Raw genomic sequence first — 21,455 nt, 5'->3', positions numbered from 1 at the left:
GGGGGGGGTGTTAGTTTGGTTCCTGCAGGGATGTTCCCTGATACCAGCCACGCGGTGGGGGGAGGGAGAAAGCACTCATCCCAGAGAATTGGATGGGGGGGGGTGTTAACCTTCAGCAGCAGAAAACAAGCTAACAGGAAAACTGCAGCACAACGGGCTTTGCTTGGTATGTGGGAAAGCAGGGCGCAGAAGCCTAAAGACAGTGGCTTACCATGGCAGCATGCAAGGTGAATTCTGTTGCCCGGACCTGCGTCTGTGATCTCTAGCAGCAAAGCCACAGGCACTCAATATTAAGAGGCAAAATGCGACCTTGCACAGAAATCACATGTGCTATGTAATGTGAATAGTATACACCGTGAAAGAGTATAAGCATTGTTCTGAAAAATGTATCTTTTAAAAAAATTCTCTCCTTTTTTCACTCCCTCCAGCAGGTGCAAATGTTTCAAGCCTCCCTCCTCCTTCCCGAAGGCTATCCCAGATAAGGCGTCGTAAAAAAAAGACGAGAGAAGAGATGTTTGCCGAAATCATGCAATCCACCAGGAATGAAAGAGCTCATCTGAATGAGTGGAAGGAGACGGTTTGCAAGTATAGGAAAGAAGCCAGTGACCGTGAGGACAGGAGGGACCAACGTGAGGACATGAGGGACCAACGTGAGGACAGGAGAGACGCTCGAGATGAGAGGTGGCGGCAGGAAGATCAGAGGATTCGGGAAGCAACGCTGGGGCTGCTGCGTGAGCAAACAGACATGCTCCGGCGTCTGGTGGAGCTTCAGGAACGGCTGCTGGAGAACAGAGTGCCGCTACAGCCCCTGTATAACCCCCCTACCTCCTCACCATGTTCCATAGCCTCCTCACCCAGACGTGTAAGAACACGGGGGGGGGGGGGGGAGGCTCCGTACACCCTCCCATTCCACCCCAGTGGACAGCCCAAGCAAAAGGCTGCCATTTTCTTAACCTTTTTTTACTGGGCTTTTCCTTCCCGCTGATCCTCCTCCCAAACCCCACTCAGGTTCTCTCCCTCTTTTTATAATCAATTAATAAAGAATAAATGATTTTTAAACAATGGTGACTTTATTTCCTTTGAAAGCAAGCTGGGGGAAGGGGGAGGGTGGGTTCCTTACAGAGAATGAGTCAATAAAGGGGGCGGGTTTTCAGGAAGGATAAACAAACATAAATTTCACACTGTAGCCTGGCCAGTCATGAAACTGGTTTTCAAAGCTTCCCTAATGCGCAGCGCTTCATCGTGTGCTCTTCTAATCGCCCTGGTGTCTGGCTGCGAGTAATCAGCAGCCAGGCGATTTGCCTCAGCCTCCCACCCTGCCATAAAGGTCTCCCCCTTGCTCTCACAGAGATTGTGAAGCACACAGCAAGCAGTAATAACAATGGGGATATTGGTTTGGCTGAGGTCTGAGCGAGTCAATAAGGATCGCCAGCGACCTTTTAAACGGCCAAATGCACATTCTACCACCATTCTGCACTTGCTCAGCCTGTAGTTGAACAACTCCTGACTCCTGTCCAGGCTGCCTGTGTATGGCTTCATGAGCCATGGCATTAAGGGGTAGGCTGGGTCCCCAAGAATAACAATTGGCATTTCAACATCCCCCACGGTTATTTTCTGGTCCGGAAAGTAAGTCCCTTGCTGCAGCCGTTTAAACAGATTGGTGTTCCTGAAGACGCGAGCGTCATGAACCCTTCCCGGCCAGCCCACATGGATGTTGGTGAAACGTCCCTTGTGATCCACAAGTGCTTGCAGCACCATTGAGAAGTACCCCTTGCGGTTTATGTACTGGGTACCCTGGTGCTCCGGTGCCAAGATAGGAATATGGGTTCCATCTATTGCCCCACCACAGTTAGGGAATCCCATTGCAGCAAAGCCATCCACTATGACCTGCACATTTCCCAGAGTCACTACCTTTCGTAGCAGCACCTCCGTGATTGCTTTGGCTACTTGCATCACAGCAGCCCCCACAGTAGATTTGCCCACTCCAAATTGATTCCCGACTGACCGGTAGCTGTCTGGCGTTGCAAGCTTCCACAGGGCTATCGCCACTCGCTTCTCAACTGTGAGGGCTGCTCTCATCTTGGTATTCTGGCGCTTCAGGGCAGGGGAAAGCAAGTCACAAAGTTCCATGAAAGTGCCCTTACGCATGCGAAAGTTTCTCAGCCACTGGGAATCGTCCCACACCTGCAACACTATGCGGTCCCACCAGTCTGTGCTTGTTTCCCGGGCCCAGAATCGGCGTTCCAAGCCTATAACCTGGCCCATTAACATCATAATCTCCAAAGCACCGGGGCCCGCGGTCTCAGAGAATTCTGTGTCCGTGTCCATGTCCTCATCACGCTGGTCGCTGCGCTGCAATCGCCGCCTCCTCCTCCTCGCCTCTTTTTTCTGGTCCTGTGTAAGCATAAACTCCACGAGAAAGCGCGAGGTGTTTATAATGTTCAAGACTGCGTTCTGGAGCACAACGGGATCCATGCTTGCTGCGGAATGGAGTCTGCAGAGTTCACTCAGGAAAAAAGGCGCGAAATGGTTGTCTGCCGTTGCTTTCAGGGAGGGAGGGGGAGGCTGTACCCAGAACTACCTGCGACAATGTTTTTTGCCCCATCATGCACTGGGGTCTCAACCCAGAATTCCAAGGGGGGTGGAGACTGCGGGAACTATGGGATAGCTATGTAAAAGCTACCCACAATGCAACGCTCTGGAAATCGATGCTACTATGGTAGCTTGGACGCACACCACCGAATTAATGGTGCCTAGTGTGGCCGAATACATTCGAATTTATAAAATCGGTTTCCTAAATTCGAATTATATAAATTCGGATTAATCCTGTAGTGTAGACATACCCATAGATGGACTTTGTCACTATTCTCCTCCCCATTCATCAAGTCCCAGTCTCTTCCAGCCTCAAAAATGCACCATTGCTGAGGCAAGAACCTTCTCCTTTGTGGCACCTATCAGCTGTCTTGTGTCTTTCTGCCTCTGCACCCCATCTCATCTAAAATCTGTCTCCTTTACACAAACCAATTCCTCTCCCCTAATATTCCATAATCCCATATCTCTTGTTGATTTTCTATTGGAGAAGCATTAATGCTGGTCTCTAGGCTGAGCAGGCTGAGCTCAAAGATACACTGATGAGAGGTGGGAAGGGATAATATCCTGTTAAGGGAAAGCCGGTTCCAGAATGAAGGGACTTACCTACAGCAGTACACCACCTACTTAAAAATAATACTTCTAGAAGAAAGACAATAAAGAGGAATAAACTGAAATGCTTAACTAATTGTGGACTTGCAGACAACAGCCAGCAATCACTACAGTGACGGGGGATAGGTTAGACTGGAACAGATGGGCACTGAATGTAGGAAGGGTCGTGATAACTAGAGCACCCCATGAAGATGCTATATATCCACGTTCTCTTTCATATCACTTAATTTCAGTTTTTGACATTTTGATACTATAATGGTGGGACAGTTTACAGCAAGAGGATCTCTCAGGGAATTGTTAATGAGATTGTGGCAAATATTGTAGCCACGTGCATCTTCTTTAGGGACCATATTTTATGCTTGAATCATGAAAACCTCAAAACTCCTTATACTGAGTTGGGCCAGTGTTGTATGAGTTGTAGAATATTCATAGCCCTTTGTATCAATACCAGTGAGGTGTATTTGCGTGAGCCTGGCTCACTGGGGAGATGGGGGGGAGGGAGAAGGCCTTTCTTGCAGACTCTGGAATCACCGAGGGATGATTAATGCAAATTCCCTAACATTGGTTGTGCAAAAATCCAGCCTTTTGAAACTTAGCCCTGAGGAGCAGGCCATTGACCTGTACGCAAGGACAGAGATCAAAGGCCCAGACTTAAGAATCAGCTGAACTGTCCCAAGATTGTTCTTGAGCTAAAACTTGACATGAACTGGTAACTGACGGAGTAGGGAGAGGGGAGGATTGACCTGGGGATGTTGTGGGGGAATTTTGCAGGTACTATCTGCACTGGTGATGGGATATCAGGGTGTGAATTCACTTGAGGGATGATACCTGAGCATGTAACCTGAGCCCAGGAGAGGGATGGGGCCAGGTGACACCTTCTGCCCCGGAAACTGGACAAAGGCTGGAGGAGGAGCCAGGGGGTGTGGCTGGAGGGGGTTTCAGTTTGGAGCTGGCTGGGGAAACGGAAGGAGACCCGGGGCCGGGGTCCAAGCCCCTGCCCCACAATGTGGACCCGACTGAGCGGGTCCTGTTGTCTGTACCTGGAAGACCTGTTTTGGACTGTGTTCCTCTCATCTAAATAAACCTTGTGCTTTACTGGCTGGCTGAGAGTCACGGTGAATCGGAGGAAGTGGGGGGCGCAGCAGGGCCGCCCAGAGGGGGGGCAAGTGGGGCAATTTGCCCCAGGCCCTGGGCCCCACAGGGGCCCCCACAAGAGTTTTTCAGGGCTCCTGGAGCGGGGTCCTTCACTCGCTCCGGGGGCCCCGGAAAACTCTCATGGGGCCTGGGCCCCTGGAGCTTCTTCCGCTGGGGGTCCTTCCGCCCCGGGACCTGCCACCGAAGCGCTGGATCTTCGGCAGCAATTCAGCGGTGGGGGCCCCCCGCCGCCGAAGACTCCAGGCCCCCGAATCCTCTGGGCGGCCCTGGGGCGCAGGGCCTTGTCTTCCCCACACTTCGTGACAACTGGTGGCAGAGGTGGGATGTACTGCACCCCGTGGATGGCGCTTCCTGCAGTAAGTGACTGGGGAGCAGTAAAGTGAAGGGGGATTGACGAGGACCAGGTGTGCTGAAGGCTCAGAGAGAAGCGGTTTCGGGGGGCGGAGAAGCTACGCTTAACCCCTGGGAGTGTGTGACCAGCGAGAAAGACTGTTGCAGTAACGGGGTCCCCCGGGGACTGCGGCGAGCAGTTCCAGGGGCGGAGTCATCTGCGGCTTGACCCTGGGAGAGGGGAGAACTGTTGCAAGAACGGGGTCCCCCTAGTGAATGATTACAGGGGCGGAGGAGTCTGCGGCTTGACCCTGGGAGAGAGGTGGTGACCTGGAGAAGGGCTGGCACACTAGGGGTTCTCCCTGGAAACCATGGGGAGCTGAGAGCACACAAGCCTGCGAGTCCACAGTAACTACAGTAACTTGAGGCCAGCAGGGAGATCTATAACCATCGCCTTAAGAGGGACCTGGTCTAGCTGTGCAAGCAGAGAGGGCTGCGCAGGGCCTTGTCTCCCCCACACTTCGTGACAGTAACCAAGAGAGCAAATGCAGTTGAAGGGTGTGAGAGACTGATACCCACCAGAACCCTGTGTTGGAGCTGGGGGTGACCTCTGATAAGCTTTAGCGTGTGTGTAGACTTGGGTTATGGGGGTTTTCCCCCCAATATTTTCTCTTTTGCCCTAAGAATAAAAGTATTTTGCTTCGGCAGAGCTGCACGGTAACTTGTAACTGCTGGCATACCCTGTCATTGTCCTTGGAGAGAAAGCAACCCACAGGCACTGGCCTTTAGGCAGACGAGCTTGATGGGGATATCACGGTCCATGGCAGAGGCTGTGCAGCCTTAAAATCCCCAGTAAGGAGGGAGACACACACAGCAGGTCTTTGCCTAAGGGCAAGTTTACACTGGCAGAGTTACAGCGCCACGCAGAGAGTGCTGAAGGGAAACCGCTGTTGTGTGTTCACACTGTCAGCTGCCTGCGCAATAGCGTGTTTACCACTGCAAGTGCCGCAATTGTGTTGGAGTGGTGCACTAGGGCAGCTATCCCACAGAGCATCTCTTCCTCTTCTGCCACTAAGAGTTGTGTGAAGGCGGAGGGGGTCGCGGGGCATCCTGCTCCTGTTCCAATGCCCCATGATGCATTGCTTCGAATCCCAGCAATCCCTGAGCTTCCGTCCGCATTTGGTGCCCTCTTTCAATGGTTTGTGTATTGTGCGCTCTGCCTCTTCGGTCTTCAGGAACGGATCCTGCACTGTTGACCAATATGCTGCTCGGTCTCACTAACACATCACGAGTGGCAGTGGAGTTATTCCTTAAACTACAAAGGCAAGAGGAGTGAGACATTGATCTCGCCACGCGTAGTAGCTATGACACGAGATTGCTTGTGGCATTCACGGAGGTGCTGACCACAGTGGAATGCTGCTTTCGGGCTCAGGAAACAAGCACTGAGTGATGGGATCACATCGTCATGCATGTCTGGGATGACGAGCAGTGGCTGCAGAACTTTTGGATGAGGAAAGCCACATTCACGGGACTGTGTGATGAGCTCGCCCCAGCCCTGCGGTGCAAGGACACGAGAATGAGAGCTGCCCTGTCGCTGGAGAAGTGCATGGCGATTGCACTGTGGAACCTGGCTACTCCAGACTGCTACCGATCAGTTGCTAACCAGTCCGGAGTGGGAAAGTCTACCGTTGGACGCATGTTGACGGAAGTGTGCGGGGCCATTAATCGCATCCTGCTCTGAAAGACCGGGACTCTGGGCAACATACATGACACTGTGGATGGCTTTGCACAAACGGGCTTCCCTAACTGTGCAGGGGCGATAGATGTCACGCACATTCCAATTCTGGCACCAGACCCCCTAGCCTCCGAGTACATTAATCGGAAGGGGTGTTTCTCTCTGGTTCTCCAGGCGCTTGTGGATCACCGTCTGTGTTTCACAGACATTAATGCAGGCTGGTCCGGAAAGGTGCATGACGCACGCATCTTTCGGAACACTGGCCTGTTCAGGAAGCTGCAAGCCGGGGCTTTCTTCCCAGACCAGAAGATCACCGTAGGGGAAGTCGAAATGCCCATTGTGATCCTTGGAGACCCTGCCTACCCCTTAATGCCGTGGCTTATGAAGCCATACACAGGGCAACTTGACAGCAGCAAGGAGCGGTTCAACAACAGGTTGAGCAAGTGCAGAATGACTGTTGAATGTGCTTTTGGCCGTTTAAAGGCCCACTGGCGCTGCCTACATGGGAGGCTAAACCTGGCCGATTACAATATTCCTATGCTTATAGCCGCGTGCTGTACGCGCCATATTTGTGAAGGGAAAGATGAAAGCTTCACTGAGAGCTGGACCGCTGAGGCTCAGCACCTGGAGGCTGAGTTTGAACAGCCAAAGACCAGGGCTATTAGAGGGGCGCAGTGCGGGGCCATAAGGTTCAGGGATGCCTTGAGGCAGCAATTTGAAGCTGACAGCCACTAATATTTGTTGCTGTGCTCGGGAGTGCAGCGCTTGTAATGCTAGGAGGTGATTGTGGTTGGTGCAGACAGTTTAAGAAAATTGCCTGTTGCTTTGCAGGGGTCTGTTTGCTTTCAATTAACGGAATAAAGATTGCTTTCAAACCAAAACAATTATTTTATTAAAAAGCAACAACCGGAGGAGAAAGACAAACAAAAAAACACATCAGCACTGTGGGAGAAGGGGAAAGGGAGGGTCCCAGGAGGAGGTGGGGTCCCGGTACAGTTAAAGATTTGTGTATGTCCCGGTATCATATCATAGAATATCAGGGCTGGAAGGGACCTCAGGAAGTCATCTAGTCCAACCCCCTGCTGAAAGCAGGACCAATTCCCAACTAAATCATCCCAGCCAGGGCTTTGTCAAGCCGGGCCTTAAAAACCTCCAAGGAAGGAGACTCCACCACCTCCCTAGGTAATGCATTCCAGTGCTTCACCACCCTCCTAGTGAAATAGTGTTTCCTAATATCCAACCTAGACCTCCCCCACTGCAACTTGAGACCATTGCTCCTTGTTCTGTCATCTGCCACCACTGAGAACAGCCGAGCTCCATCCTCTTTGGAACCCCCCCTCAGGTAGTTGAAAGCAGCTATCAAATCCCCCCTCATTCTTCTCTTCTGGAGACTAAACAATCCCAGTTCCCTCAGCCTCTCCTCATAAGTCATGTGCTCCAGACCCCTAATCATTTTTGTTGCCCTCCGCTGGACTTTTTCCAATTTTTCCACATCCTTCTTGTAGTGTGGGGCCCAAAACTAGACCCAATACTCCAGATGAGGCCTCACCAATGTCGAATAAAGGGGAACGATCACGTTCCTCGATCTGCTGGCAATGCCCCTACTTATACAGCCCAAAATGCCGTTAGCCTTCTTGGCAACAAGAGCACACTGTTGACTCATATCCAGCTTCTCGTCCACTGTGTCCCCTAGGTCCTTTTCTGCAGAACTGCTACCCAGCCATTCGGTCCCTAGTCTGTAGCTGTGCATGGGATTCTTCCCTCCTAAGTGCAGGACTTTGCACTTGTCCTTGTTGAACCTCATCAGGTTTTTTTTGGCCCAATCCTCTAATTTGTCTAGGTCCCTCTGTATCCGATCCTTACCCTCTAGTGTATCTACCACGCCTCCCAGTTTAGTGTCATCTGCAAACTTGCTGAGAGTGCAGTCCACACCATCCTCCAGATCATTAATAAAGTAACCTTATCCTTTGGAGTACAGTGCAGTGGGTGCTGTACTTCAGCAGAGCTACACTGCAGAGGGACGGGTGTTGAGTGCAGTGGGTACCGGGAGTCCACAGGGCTGGACTGTGACGGGGCAGGAGTGGAATGCAGACGGTACAGACACGAGCCAGGAGGTTGATAAGAGTGGGTTGGCAGTGTCTGGGGGGCGCATGAGAAAGAGTTTTGCGACAGCGGCTGTAGGAGAGGGCGGGCGCAGAGCTGCTCAGTTTGCAATGCTAGTAGCGCCTGGAGCGTGTCCGCTTGGCGCTCCATAATGTTTAGGAGTCGCTTCGTGGCGTCGTTCTGGTGTGCCGCGTTCTCCTTTCAGTCCCTCTTCTTGCTGTCCTGCCACTCCTTCAATTCTTGTTTTTCGGCCGCGGGGTGCATCATGACCTCACGCAGAAAGTCCTCTTTAGTTCTTCGTGGTCGCTTTCTAATTCTGCGCAGCCATTCAGCCGGTGATAACAAAGAGGGAGGCTGGGCTCCCAAGGTCATCTCTGTGAAGCCAAAATGCAACATTTTACCGAAGCAGTATTGTTTACAACACACAGACCACTGATTCAGCGATTTAAAACACAGCCAGCACTCACACACCTGTCACTAGCTGGCTGACCCCAGGCAAGCACACATGAGCCACAAGACCCCCAAAATAGTGAGTAGCCGCAGGGGCAGGGGAAATCAGTGTTCCTGGACCCTACTGTACACTGGGCATGTGGCTCTTGGGGAGAACCAGCACTATGGGGGGGGGGGGGAACTGATAATCATTACTGTCCCCACATTTTCCACAGGCTGCGTTCATTATGGAAGCTATCTCGCTGCTGAGGATGAGCAGGGAATCAAGGAAGGGTCTTCTCCAAGACTGTGGCTTCTGCCCTGGCCCTTATGCGGCTCGCCTGTGTGCAGCAATGCCCCCTTTCCCTTAGTGACGGCAGAGTGGTGCAGGAAAGTTACCCTTCCTGGGGCAAGAAACAAATCAGCTCTGCCAAAGAACCTGCGGCAGCGGATTGCCCAATATCTCCATGAGAGTTTCGTGGAGATCTCGGAGGGAGATTCCAGTGAAGTGAGGGAGTCAATCAACACCCTGTTCTGCCACTCAGACTAGGCATGTGGTGGTACACGCATCATACAGACAGAAGCCTGCTTTCTGCAACCCTCCTGCCCCCAACAACTCGCTTCAGTGATTCCCAAAATCAAAGTCATTTACCGGGGCCTCCTCTCCTGTTTGCGCTTTGCCAAGCTCCGACAGCTGTGACTGGCTAGCCTCCTCCAGGTTAGAGAAGAGCTCCTGGCTGCATGTATCTCTGACCTCCGAGTCGTCCTCTGCCTCTGGGTCCCCCTCCTCCTCCACATCCTCGTTCAAGATTTCCTCTTCCTGGCTCGGTCCACTCTTGACTGGCATGCAAGCCACCCAAGTATACACAGTGGCCTTCGCAGTGGAGGTGGGGTCGCCACCGAATATCGCGTCCAGCTCTTTGTAGAGCCGGCAGCTCATGGGCATAGCACCAAAGCGGCGGTTTGCCTCCCGCGCCTTGTGGTAGGCGCTCCGCAGCTCCTTCACTTTGACCCTGCACTGCAATGTGTCCAGGTCATGGTCCCTGTCATGCATCGTGAAATCTGTCCAAAGGTATCATAATTCTTACGGCTGGTGTGCAGCTGGGACTGGACAGCCTCCTCTCCCCAAATGCCGATGAGGTCCAACAGCTCAGCATTGCTCCAAGAGGGGGATCGCCTGGTGCTTGGAACAGGCATGGTCACCTGGAAAGATGTGCTGAGACCACTGCACGCGTCACCGAGCAAACAGGAAGGGTCTTTAAATATTCCCAAGGAACTTAAGGGCTGGGGCTCACAGTTGGTGACCTAAGGGCAGGGCAGGGAGTTCAAACCAATGACCAGAGAGAACAGGCATTGTGGGACACCTCCCAGAGGGCAGTCGCAGCGCTGTAATCGACCAGCGTGTCTACACTGGCACCGCGGCGCTATAGCCCCGGCGCAGAAAGCTCTACGCCTCTTGTCAGGGTGGGTTTTTTTACAGCACTGCAGCTGTGCAGTTTCTGCGCACTAAGTGGCTTGGCAGTGTGTACCCCTTGGGAGTTACACCGCAGACAGCTGCTTTACTGCGCAGAAACTTGCCAGTGTAGGCAAGGCCTAAGAGAGCTACCAACGGGGAGCCCGAAACCTTAAGTGGGTGCCCTTGAGGGACCACGAAGGGGGGAATACAGATGCAGTTACCACGACATTGTCACACTCCATAGTCTTTCACCTCTAGGTCACGAGTTCAAATATGGCCTGATGTGTTTTACTATTTCCGAAAAGATCAACAGCGACTGAATTCACACCATGTCTGAAACATGAAGCAGACACTCTGACTCAATCAAATTCAGATTTCAATCAGCCACATGATTCCCTGAATGCAAAAGAAACATCAAATTACAGGTAAAAAAATTCAAGCTGAATGTAAAGTGTTCAAAACAATACTTCTTCCTAGTTAATACCTACATCCAAGACAGTGCAAAGTTTCATTCAAAATCAGGCTTAATGTTTTGCTCAATGCTTTGTAATTATATAGCACACTCAAGGGCTTTACTAAGTGAGAAGATGAATAAAAGTTTTCCCTGAAATTTAGTTATACATGTTCCCATAAAGACAGCACCTATTCAAATGTTTGGAACAGAGTGTTAGAGCAGTGGTTCTTGAGCAGTGGCCAGAGAATGAAATATTTTGAAAACCAAAATATGTGGGCGATCAGGGAGCCAAGCCAGCAGGTGGGCTTGTGAGAGGATGTCTCTTACGAAGTACTCTGCAGAATGGAACAGTGGAAAGGGGCTGTAGGCTAATGTGACTGGTCTCTTTAAAAAAAAAAAAAAAAAAAATAATAATAATAATAATAATCATCCCTCCAAAAAGTTCCAATGCATTATATTATCAGGACAGCTACACCAGATTCCTTTTCAAGTTATGGCAGTGCTCTTTTTTTCCATTTGCCTCGACTCATTACACACTCTCACTAGTTTAAAGGCAACTTATATTGCATAATAATGGGAGTGTATTGCAAATATTAAAATGACAACATACAGCAACAATTGCATCTAGAACTCTTCCAACAGAAGTTTAACAACACTTTAGGGGTGATGTTGCCCTACACACATGGGATAGTGTAATTTTACAAGACTTGAGGTGTTTTAAAAGTGTGCTCTACTCTACCTTTTACTTAGTCAATTTATTTGACATTGTTAGTTTATCCAAAACAAACCCAATATAAGGAACACTTTCTAAGAAATTAATCCCATAACCTCTTCCTGTGAGATCATGAAAATCTGGAAAGCTGCTATTAAAAATGCCTCCTAGGCAGACTAAAAAAGCAATTAAACTAAAAAAAATAATTAATGGAATGTTACAGCAACTCACCCAAATGATCTAGGGTTAAAAGGCAAGTCAACCAGCATATGTCCATTCTGAGCTCTGATCTTCAGGGTTTCACACCTTTCAGCCATTTTAATTTATAGTAAACTAAAATTACAATGCCAGTTACCTGTTTGCACACTTTTTAAAAGGACAAAAGCTGATTGTTTTTAAATTTGCTAATTTCAATAATCCACTCCTTTAGTGGATTCCCAGAATTTGCTGATTGCACTGAAGAGGTAAATGACCTGAACACTGGGCGATGAATGAACACTAGTTATCTCTAAATTCTAGTGGTCATTTAGCAGTCAGCCAGGTTCAGTTTTAGTAACCAGTGCAGCGATCAATACAGTATGTACATCAGAACTAAGGGTATTACCCTGCACCACTGATGTCAATGGAAGTTTTGCCGCTGCTATCTAAGGGGTGCAGAATCAGGCAGTAAACACTAATTCTGTTGACATCTCCACTTATCAATCTGCAGCATATAATGAATCTGTACTGGGTTTTTAGACAGATTTTTTCCCATGTTTGATTTTAAAGGATTTCATATTAGTGAGAGAGCTCACATAACAACCAGTTATGATTAGAAGAGGTGAAAGAGAGATCTAGAAAAATCCCATTTCTAAACTACAGGAACAAGATACACAGTGTAAACTTTTAAGCCTTCTCTGGCTGCATAAGAAGGGAGACTGCATTCACTCCACAAATCTGCATGTCAAGTCTCCAACAAATTGAAATGAGCAGGTGAGTAGATGGAGCACTGGTTATTATGCACCCTCTTTTCAGGAATTTCGGTGTGGTACATTAGGCCCAAATTACTAGGCAAGGGACTCCAATCTACATGGCAGAGCTGCATCAAGTCCTAAAGCAAACTGAATTACTTGGTAACTTTACTGACTAAATAACCATCAGTGGTGAGGCAATAGCTATACAAAATATGCCATATTGAAGTAGATTACTTGTGTGCTCTATAGCAGAGGGAGCAGAGAGGAAGGAGCCTCTTTGGGGTGACTAACTAGTGCAGCAGGGGCCACACAGTGGCATGAGAGGTAGAAAGAGTTCAAGCACTACCTTGGGAGGAGCAGGGGAGGCTTGCAGGAAGCGTTACATGCTATCCAGAGTACTTCTCTACTCCGGCAGGCCTTAGGAGCTACACATGGCTGTTCTGGGCAGGGCTTCAAAGCTTCATAGGAATTGCACGAAAGGGAACCCAGCAGCCATGCGCTAAGCCCCACAGCTGTGCCTCTCTGGGTCAGGGTGACCAGATAGCAAGTATGAAAAATCAGGATGGGGGTGGGGGATAATAGGCATCTATATAAGAAAAAGCCCCAAATATCGGGACTGTTCCTATAAAATCAGGACATCTGGTCACCCCTACTCCGGTGTAAGGGAGCCCTAAATAAGTACTCTCTCTCTTAGAAAAAAGAACAGGAGTACTTGTGGCACCTTAGAGACTAACAAATTTATTTGAGCATAAGCTTTCGTGGGCTAAAACCCACTTCATCGGATGCATGCAGTGGAAAATATAGTAGGGAGATAGATAGATAGATATTTTATCTATCTCTTTCCCTACTGTATTATACACACACACACACACACACACACACAGAACATGAAACAATGGGTGTTACCATACACACTATAAAGAGAGTGATCAGTTAAGGTGAGCTATTACCAGCAGGAGAGAAAAAAATGTTTTTGTAGTGGTAATCAAAATAGCCCATTTCCAGCAGTTGACAAGAAGGTGTGAGGAACCGTAGGGGGGGAAAAAATAAACATGGGGAAATAGTTTTACTTTGTGTAATGACCCATCCACTCCCAGTCTTTATTCAAGCCTAATTTAATGGTGTCCAATTCGCAAATTAATTCCAATTCATCAGTCTCTCGGAGTCTGTTTTGAAGTTTTGTTGTTGTAATATTGCGACTTTTAGGTCTGTAATCGAGTGACCAGGGAGAGTGAAGTGTTCTCTAACTGTTTTTTGAATGTTATAATTCTTGATGTCTGATTTGTGTCCATTTATTCTTTTGCGTAGAGACTGTCCGGTTTGGCCAATGTACATGGCAGAGGGGCATTGCTGGCACATGATGGCATATACCACATTGGTAGATGTGCAGGTGAACGAGCCTCTGATGGTGTGGCTGATGTGATTAGGTCCTATGATGGTGTCCCTTGAATAGATATGTGGACAGAGTTGGCAACGGGCTTTGTTGCAAGGATAGGTTCCTGGGTTAGTGTTTTTGTTGTGTGGTCTCTCCCCACATACTACTTCAGCCCTTCACTCCCTGCCTGTAGGGGCTTGTCTACACAGGAAACTTATACTGGGATAAATAAGGTGCGAATTTAAACTGCTATAGTTATACCAGTATAACTCTCACTGTGGACACTCTTATTCCAACATAAGAGTGTCTTTTTTCTGTTCAGTTTGTGTCACTTTGGCAGAAGTTTAAACTAAATCAAAAAAGCTACCTGTTCTGGAATAAGATTGTTCACAAGGGCAGTTATACCGGTATAACCGGTAAACTGTCCTGTGTACATGCGCTCTAGGAGATGGTTCTTGCTGTTCTGAACCACCCAGGATCTCTTTCTCTGTCTCATGCTCTGTCCTTTAATGGCAGCACTTCTGGAAAAGCACTGAACTCCCCCTTGTGGTAAAAACATACAGGAAGGAAAGTGAAATGGGTGGACAAGTCAAGGAACTGGAATGTGTTGTTTTTGTGGATTGTGTGGCAAAGAGATTGAGGCAAAATGGTAAACTATATGGGCATTTGCACAGCAGAATAACTGTTACATACAGGGTCCTGACAATTGTAGCATCTCTATGATGATACTACACCCAAGTTATCTTTCACAGTAAATTTCAAGAAAAGTTGTTTACACAGAGTTAAGGTTGCCAGGCGATAGCACATGCCCTTCCAGAATGGCAAGTTCAGCAAAACTCAACCTTCTGAAAACCAGGGGCTACACAGTTAAGGTAAATGCCCATGCAACCTTAACTCTACCCTCTTCAAGCGATGCCCCAATATGCCCATAACACACTCACTCCCACTTTGCCTTTTCACTGTAATGGACAGGCGCTACCTGCACTTGCCCTATGCTCGAACAGAGAGCCTGCTCCCCCGATCAAATACCACACTTGTAAAATTTAACAACCACTTCATACCCTTTTACAACCCCTTCACACTAGAACTCAGGATACCCCCTAAACCTGTAATTTCCTCTGCCCATCATTAAAGCCACTGACTGCTCTCTTATACCACCTCACTACTGAGGATACCTATGTCAAGAAGACCCCAGTGCCCTGCTATTGACACAACCTACATAATTCTGTACTGAAATGATGCAGACTGGAACCTCAAGGTACATATAAACCTTTTCCCTTTGATAACACACGGGGGGGAGGGGGGAGACGACTCAAACCCAGATCTCCTCATATCACAATCACAGTTCTTCCAAGCTGCTCCAACTTATTCCTCCACCATGCAACAGCTACATCTAACACAGTGAATATAGCTGGAGTGTGTACAGAGAATTACTAGTGGCTATTGCCTGCACCAGGCAGGTAGAGTTAACTCTATGTAGGCGTTTACCTTAGCTCTGTATTTCCCGGTTCGCCAAAGGTTGATTCTGCTGAACTTGATGTTTTGGAAGGGCATGAGCTATCACTGGGCAACCTTAAATCTGTGTTAATGACATTTTTTGCTATTTAATTTGCTAGTTTTTTAAACAGAAAAAGAAATGTTTGTCGGTGGGCGTTAACGGTCATTTAGACAGTTGTAGTTCTCACTGAGGCTTGCAGTGGATATGCTACCTCAGATATGCTATGGCTAGGCAATAATCAAAAGACCTAGCTTTTAAACAGTGCTTTTCATCAGCAGATTTAAAAGAATTTTACTTGGATTCACCCCCAAAAACAAACAAAACCAAACCAAAATCCCTGACAGGCAGATTTTCGCAACCTGCCTTTTCCAAATTTCTGCCCAACATGGGACTCAAATTGATATTAGCTGGGTAGGTCAAGTTCAAAGTACTACTGCTGATCCCCTTGAGCTACCCAGCTGGTGTTAATAATCCTGTTGACTCCTTTGTCAGTGCATGCTCAGTGTAACCTTTAAGGTGTGAGAAAAGGCTCATGAGCCTTAGTGTGCCTAAAGAAGTCAACTTTTTCAATCAAATGACATTTGAATGTGATTTCCCCCAAAGGGCAGCATTCTGTTGGGGTAACTCTCAAGTGTTTGGGACCCTGGAGTGATGAGCTGAGCCCAGAGGTGAAAGTAAGCCGGTGCACCGTACTGGGGTGGATTGGCTTCCCCTGGCGGCAATTTAAAGGGCCTGGGGCTCCCAGCAGTGACTGGAGCCCTGGGGTAGTGGCGGCGGGGCACCAGCAAATATTTAAAGGGTCCGGGGCTCCGGCCGCCGCTACCGCCCCGGCCCTTAAAATAGCCGCCAGAGCCCCACCGCCGCCTCCCCAAGGCTCCGGGGACGATTTAAAGGGCCCGGGGATTTAAAGGCCCCGCCTCTTCTGGTTGAGGCCCCACCCCCTCCTAAGGGCTCCGGAGTACAGTAAGTCCTTTAAGTTATTTTCACCCCTGGCTGAGCCCTGGGTTTGATCTCTCTCCGTGAGCAAAAATAAGTTGCTAGAATCTGTCAGCGTTAAGAAAAGTCCGTCTGTCTCTCCCCTCCCCCCCAGAGGCTGCATTTTAGGAAACCCTGGGTCAAATGGCTCTAAATTTGGATCCACAACAGAACCCTGAAACCCCATGAAGCACACCACATTTCAAAGCAATCCAAGTAACCATGTACATTTTAAAGCACTTAAGAGTTGAGCTTTAAACAGAAAGCTGGTCTTAAGGTTAACTATAGCAGAGCTCTTGCTCTGCTAGAATCCATGAATTTAGTCTTGGCCATTTTAACATTAGTGTGAAGAAAGTGTGTGCACATTAGATACCTCAATGAATTATTAATGGGATATGGAGCCTTTCAGCGGTTCATATACAGCCCAGGTTGTTAGAGAATAAAAGTCACCTGAAAGCTGTACAGTAATCTGTCAAGCAGCTGGCAGGTCCATCTTTTAATTCTGAGAACATCACACTTTGCACACTTCTGACCAGTCACAGCAGAGAGGCTCAGGGCTACACAAAATAAACCCCCCTCTTGCTCCTGAGTGGGGTGGTCCCTTTAAGGTCAGGGCTTGTGCACACTGGCAGCTGAGTTGCAGGAAGATTATGCTACAACTATTCTGCAACCCTACAGCCACAATCCTTGACGCGCCTATTCAGTGATTAACTGACATGGCTGCAGTTTCCAGAACTGTCCATCCAGCACTTTTCACAAATACCAGATTCACTTCAGCTTACCCCTCCTGCCTCCCAACGTGTAAGTTACAATGTTGACCCCATCACCACCAGTACTGCTACTTATCCTACATTAAAATGTCTATCACAGGAAATTTTAAAAAATCCTAGGGTATGTCTACACTACCTGCCGGATCGGCGGGCAGCGATCAATCCAATGGGGATCGATTTATCGCGTCTAGTCTAGATGCGATAAATCGACCCCTGAGTCCTCCCCCGTCGACTCCTGTACTCCACCGCCACGAGAGGCGCAGGCAGAGTCAATGGGGGAGTGGCAGCAGTCGACTCACCGCGGTGAAGACACCACGGTAAGTCGATCTAAGTACGTCGACTTCAGCTACGTTATTCACGTAGCTGAAGTTGCGTAACTTAGATCGACACCCCCATCCACCGCCAGTGTAGACCAGGGCCTAGTGTCATTTAGTCCACAGGCTCTTCAAGAGTTCTGAGCAGTGTGAAGTGAAGTGCATGTGGATACACCTCATGGAGATGTATAATCAATAACTGGAAGCATGCTCCTCTATTACCCTGTCCTCCACAGGCATTTGGGAGGGACTGAGCAAATTTCAATTTCAATCATAATCATAATAAAATGACCAGCTATGTTTCAAACCTTAAGAAATTCTGCCTGTTTTGAAGTACTGCCAATGTGTGACAACTCCATCTATGCAGGAATGTGATAAACTCAGTCCAAAATGCTTTCCTTCATTTTGCTACTTCCTGTTTACACAAGCTCTGAAACACAAAAATCCTCCCACTGCTTGCGATAAGGAGATGGAAAAGCTGTATGCAAACAGTAATAGTAATATACTTGGTCAACATCACAGGACACCTGCTCCAGGAACGACAAGGGTGAATTATCTAAAAATGCAAAACAGTGATAGAGCCCCTTTTCTGTCTACCTCAAGACAAACATACATTTAATGTAATTGTAATACATTATCCCACAAAGTCAGACTGACAAACAAAGCATACATCACAAAGATCTCTCTTATCTTTCAAATAAGTAAAAACCCACCTAAGCCAAGAGAGAGCAGCTGAATGGCTCCCTCTTTATCTACTCCATAAATCAACTCTTTAAAAGGATCAGCAGGGTAGGTGCAGCCGTGTTGGCTCTGGTGTCCTGAACAAATTCTAATTTGAGTTTTTCTAATATTCTGCCTCCCTAAGTTCCGAAGCCATTTCAGTTAGATATGTTTCTTTTTGCTTTCTACCTTAAACTGATGCATTCTATCAAGAGGTGGCTGCATTTCAGTTGTGGGCAATATGAGACACATTTTATGAAGTGGCTTTAGATCCTTTGGGGTGAAAAGTGGTACATAAATGTAAAATAGTTTCTTGCCTTACTGGTTACTTATTAGTCATGCTGGTCTTAATTTTGAATACTGTCTAGGCATTGATCAGCTATGCCTTGCTCATGGCTCAAAGTTAATATTACAATGTCACTTATGTTAGGACTGTACCCCTACGTGTTATTGGATTGTTGATTAACTGTTTATGGTTACCAATAAATTAAAAAAATGTAAACTAATATTAGTGCCACCTGGTACCACTGCCTCCTCCCATGGCCAAACACCTGACATGGTGAGACTGGCTTTCATTGCACAGCAGTCTAGCCATTCTCAGTTCCCCAATCTCCCAGCTGGTAAAGCACAAGTTTGCCCCCAGCCACATACAATTCCCTTGCAAAAAGGCTCTAGATGTAATGATTGCTATTTTAATGCTGATATCCTAACAGGCATACTTGCCACCTCTGAGCCCATCATATAACAGGTGTTCCTCCAAAATTCTGGACCAAGGAAGAACATTTTTGGTAGTATGTGCATGCTTCTGGAATTTGGTCCCACCAGAAATGTGTTTAAGGAACATCCTAGACAAATTTAGAAAAAGCTGAAAGACAGGAGAACTAGTAATTATCTATTGACTCTGAAATGGGCGCATCAGACAGTCTTTAGATGAAACCACTTCAGGGACAATAAAAATAAATGAAAAGTAAATAATCCTCTGCTGTTCCAGAGTTTATTTATTGATCTCTTAAAAGCCATCAGTCCCTCTTTTCACTTTTCCATTAACTGCATAAACACTTGTCTCACAGCTTCATTTTCTTCACCTCCTTTGATTGGAGTGATGCCATTTAATGTTTCCTTACCTTTGAGGAATGGGAGTTTTATTAACAACCTAAATTTGTCTCGTGTTCAGCTTAGTTTACCAGAAAAGGTTCAACCACATAAATTCATCTCACTTCACGTGTAACCTGCAGAGGGTATCATAGCAAGTGAAACGGTCACCATTTAAACAGCATTTAGAAGAGATTTTAGCATATTTCAAGCAATGAATTCTCACGTGTACATTAAATTTTCCATCGGAGTAGTTCCTTGGGACCTAGGACTAGCAGTAATAAAGCTCTCAATACAAGTCTAACAACAACGTGAAGACAAAACCCAAAGATCACCTCCCCGAACATTTGACTGACATCTTAGAAGGGTTAGCATGAGATGTATACTTCAAAAGCAAGTTACTTTAGCACAAAAATCTACTTAAAAGGCAGAGAATAAAGGATTACCCTAGCTGATACAGCACGACATATTCCCCAATCCTATAAACCCATTCACTTTGATCTCTATTAAGAGTCAACAAGAAGTCGAACTTTAGATTTACAAGACTATATATAGGCACTCACCACCCTGTATAAAAACATTAAGGTCAAGAAATCAAAAGTTAGGAAGTTGGGGAACTCAAATTGCCTATGCAACCAGTTCCCAGTCTCCTTGTGCAGCCAGTCCCAGTATCTCTCCCTCTCCACACCAACTCTCAGCCCTCCCCCTCCTGAGTTCTTGTCCTAATCCACTTCTTCCACCCTTATCTTGGCTCAGCCTTTGCCCCCTCTGTGTTTCAGTCAGGAGGATTCCTCCTCATATACCATGCTGCCAGGTGCCAGCAGAGAGCAACAAGAGATACTCTCCAGGCTTTCCATTCGTATGTGTAGTGCCATAGGAGCCAGCAGCAACTAGGAGCAGGGCAAGTCCAGCTCAACCCCTGGATGGAGCATGCTCAGTACTGAATAGTCAAAGAATTTAGCTGCCAAGCTCACAAGTCTCTTGAGCATCTGCAGATTTTTTCAAAACCTCATCACTTGGTCAAATTTGGTCATTTTTTTAATGTGAACAGCAAAAAAAAAAAAATCCCTCACCCGGGGGGGGAGGGGAGATGGAAGGAAAGCCAGCGTCACACCACCCCAAAAAAATTTGAAGTCCCTGCTCCGCAGCATGGGGGCGCTAGAGCTTCTCAGTTAAACCCTTGTAAAAAAAATTTTTTGAACATGGGCAACAAAATATATTTTGCCCTAATCTCATTCTCCAAAGTAGCTGACCGTTTTTTCTGAAACTTTCCAAAAAATTCAGCCTGAGGCAGACACCCAGCATGGAAAATTTCAGCCTAAACAGTTAAAGTTATAAGAAACTATAAATAGGGTCTTCTAATGGGAAGTGTCAGGTAACTAACTACAGGCAGCACTACCAGCTCCACATACAACACAATTTAGAATGGTGTATTTATAGTACTACTGATTATTCATTGACAAGTCAACAGCTACAAATTTAAATCTATTAGAAAGTGTTTTTTCAATCAGATAGTCAAAAAAGACTTTTGTTCTGACAAAAGAGAAAACACAGTACCTAGAGCTTTCACAGCAATTTGCCGGGTTAGTGGTGGAGGGATGTTGATGCAAACCAAATCTACATCCTGGTGCAGCAAGACATCATCAGTCCGACTTGTGTAGAACTCAATGTTCATTTCCTCTGCTAGCTGCTTTGCTTCCTCTTCAGTCTTCCCCCAAAGTGCTTCGATAGAGAAACCCTCTGCTCTCAACAAAGGTACCAGTACCCGGGCAGTGCTGCCAGTCCCAAAAACGCCCACTCCAGGAAGCATTTTCATTGCGTGTTCACTCAAGCCTTAGTGTCCATATGTAGACCGCCAGCATAAGGTTTAGCTCCTCAGCCTTCCATCTCAACCACAGCTCCTAAAACAGCAAATATTACAGTTGGATATTACCAAAGGGTACATTTTTACATCAAATGCATTCACTACTGAATGTTAGTGTCTACCATTTTGGTGTCATATGCAAACTGCTGAGAGACTCACTCAAAGTGAAATCATAAATAAACCTAAAATAGAGCAGCAAAAACCAGCAGACTAAAAGGAGATCCACAGTGCCCTTGTCTTTAATGCGAAGGTGTAACAGAGAAACAACATCTTAATAGGTAAGCTTCCAAGAGGCTACCTGGCTCAAGATGAAACACTG

The 21,455-nt window shown here is 47.3% G+C and overlaps 1 protein-coding gene across 1 annotated transcript in view; it reads right to left on the bottom strand.

Annotated features, from left to right (window-relative positions):
• GFOD2 (Gfo/Idh/MocA-like oxidoreductase domain containing 2) overlaps positions 1-21,088 on the bottom strand; it is a 32,334-nt gene extending 11,246 nt beyond the window's left edge. The window contains exon 1 of the mRNA XM_065416785.1: positions 20,830-21,088. Coding sequence (XP_065272857.1) covers positions 20,830-21,088 — 259 coding nt within the window. The remainder of the gene's footprint in view (positions 1-20,829) is intronic.
• Between the last annotated feature and the right edge of the window lie 367 nt (positions 21,089-21,455).

This window comes from Emys orbicularis, chromosome 14 (genome assembly GCF_028017835.1).
Source record: "Emys orbicularis isolate rEmyOrb1 chromosome 14, rEmyOrb1.hap1, whole genome shotgun sequence".
In the NCBI taxonomy this organism is placed as follows: domain Eukaryota; kingdom Metazoa; phylum Chordata; order Testudines; family Emydidae; genus Emys; species Emys orbicularis.
The sequence above is the reverse complement of the archived record's forward strand: the minus strand, read 5'-3'. Positions and strand labels throughout refer to the sequence as shown.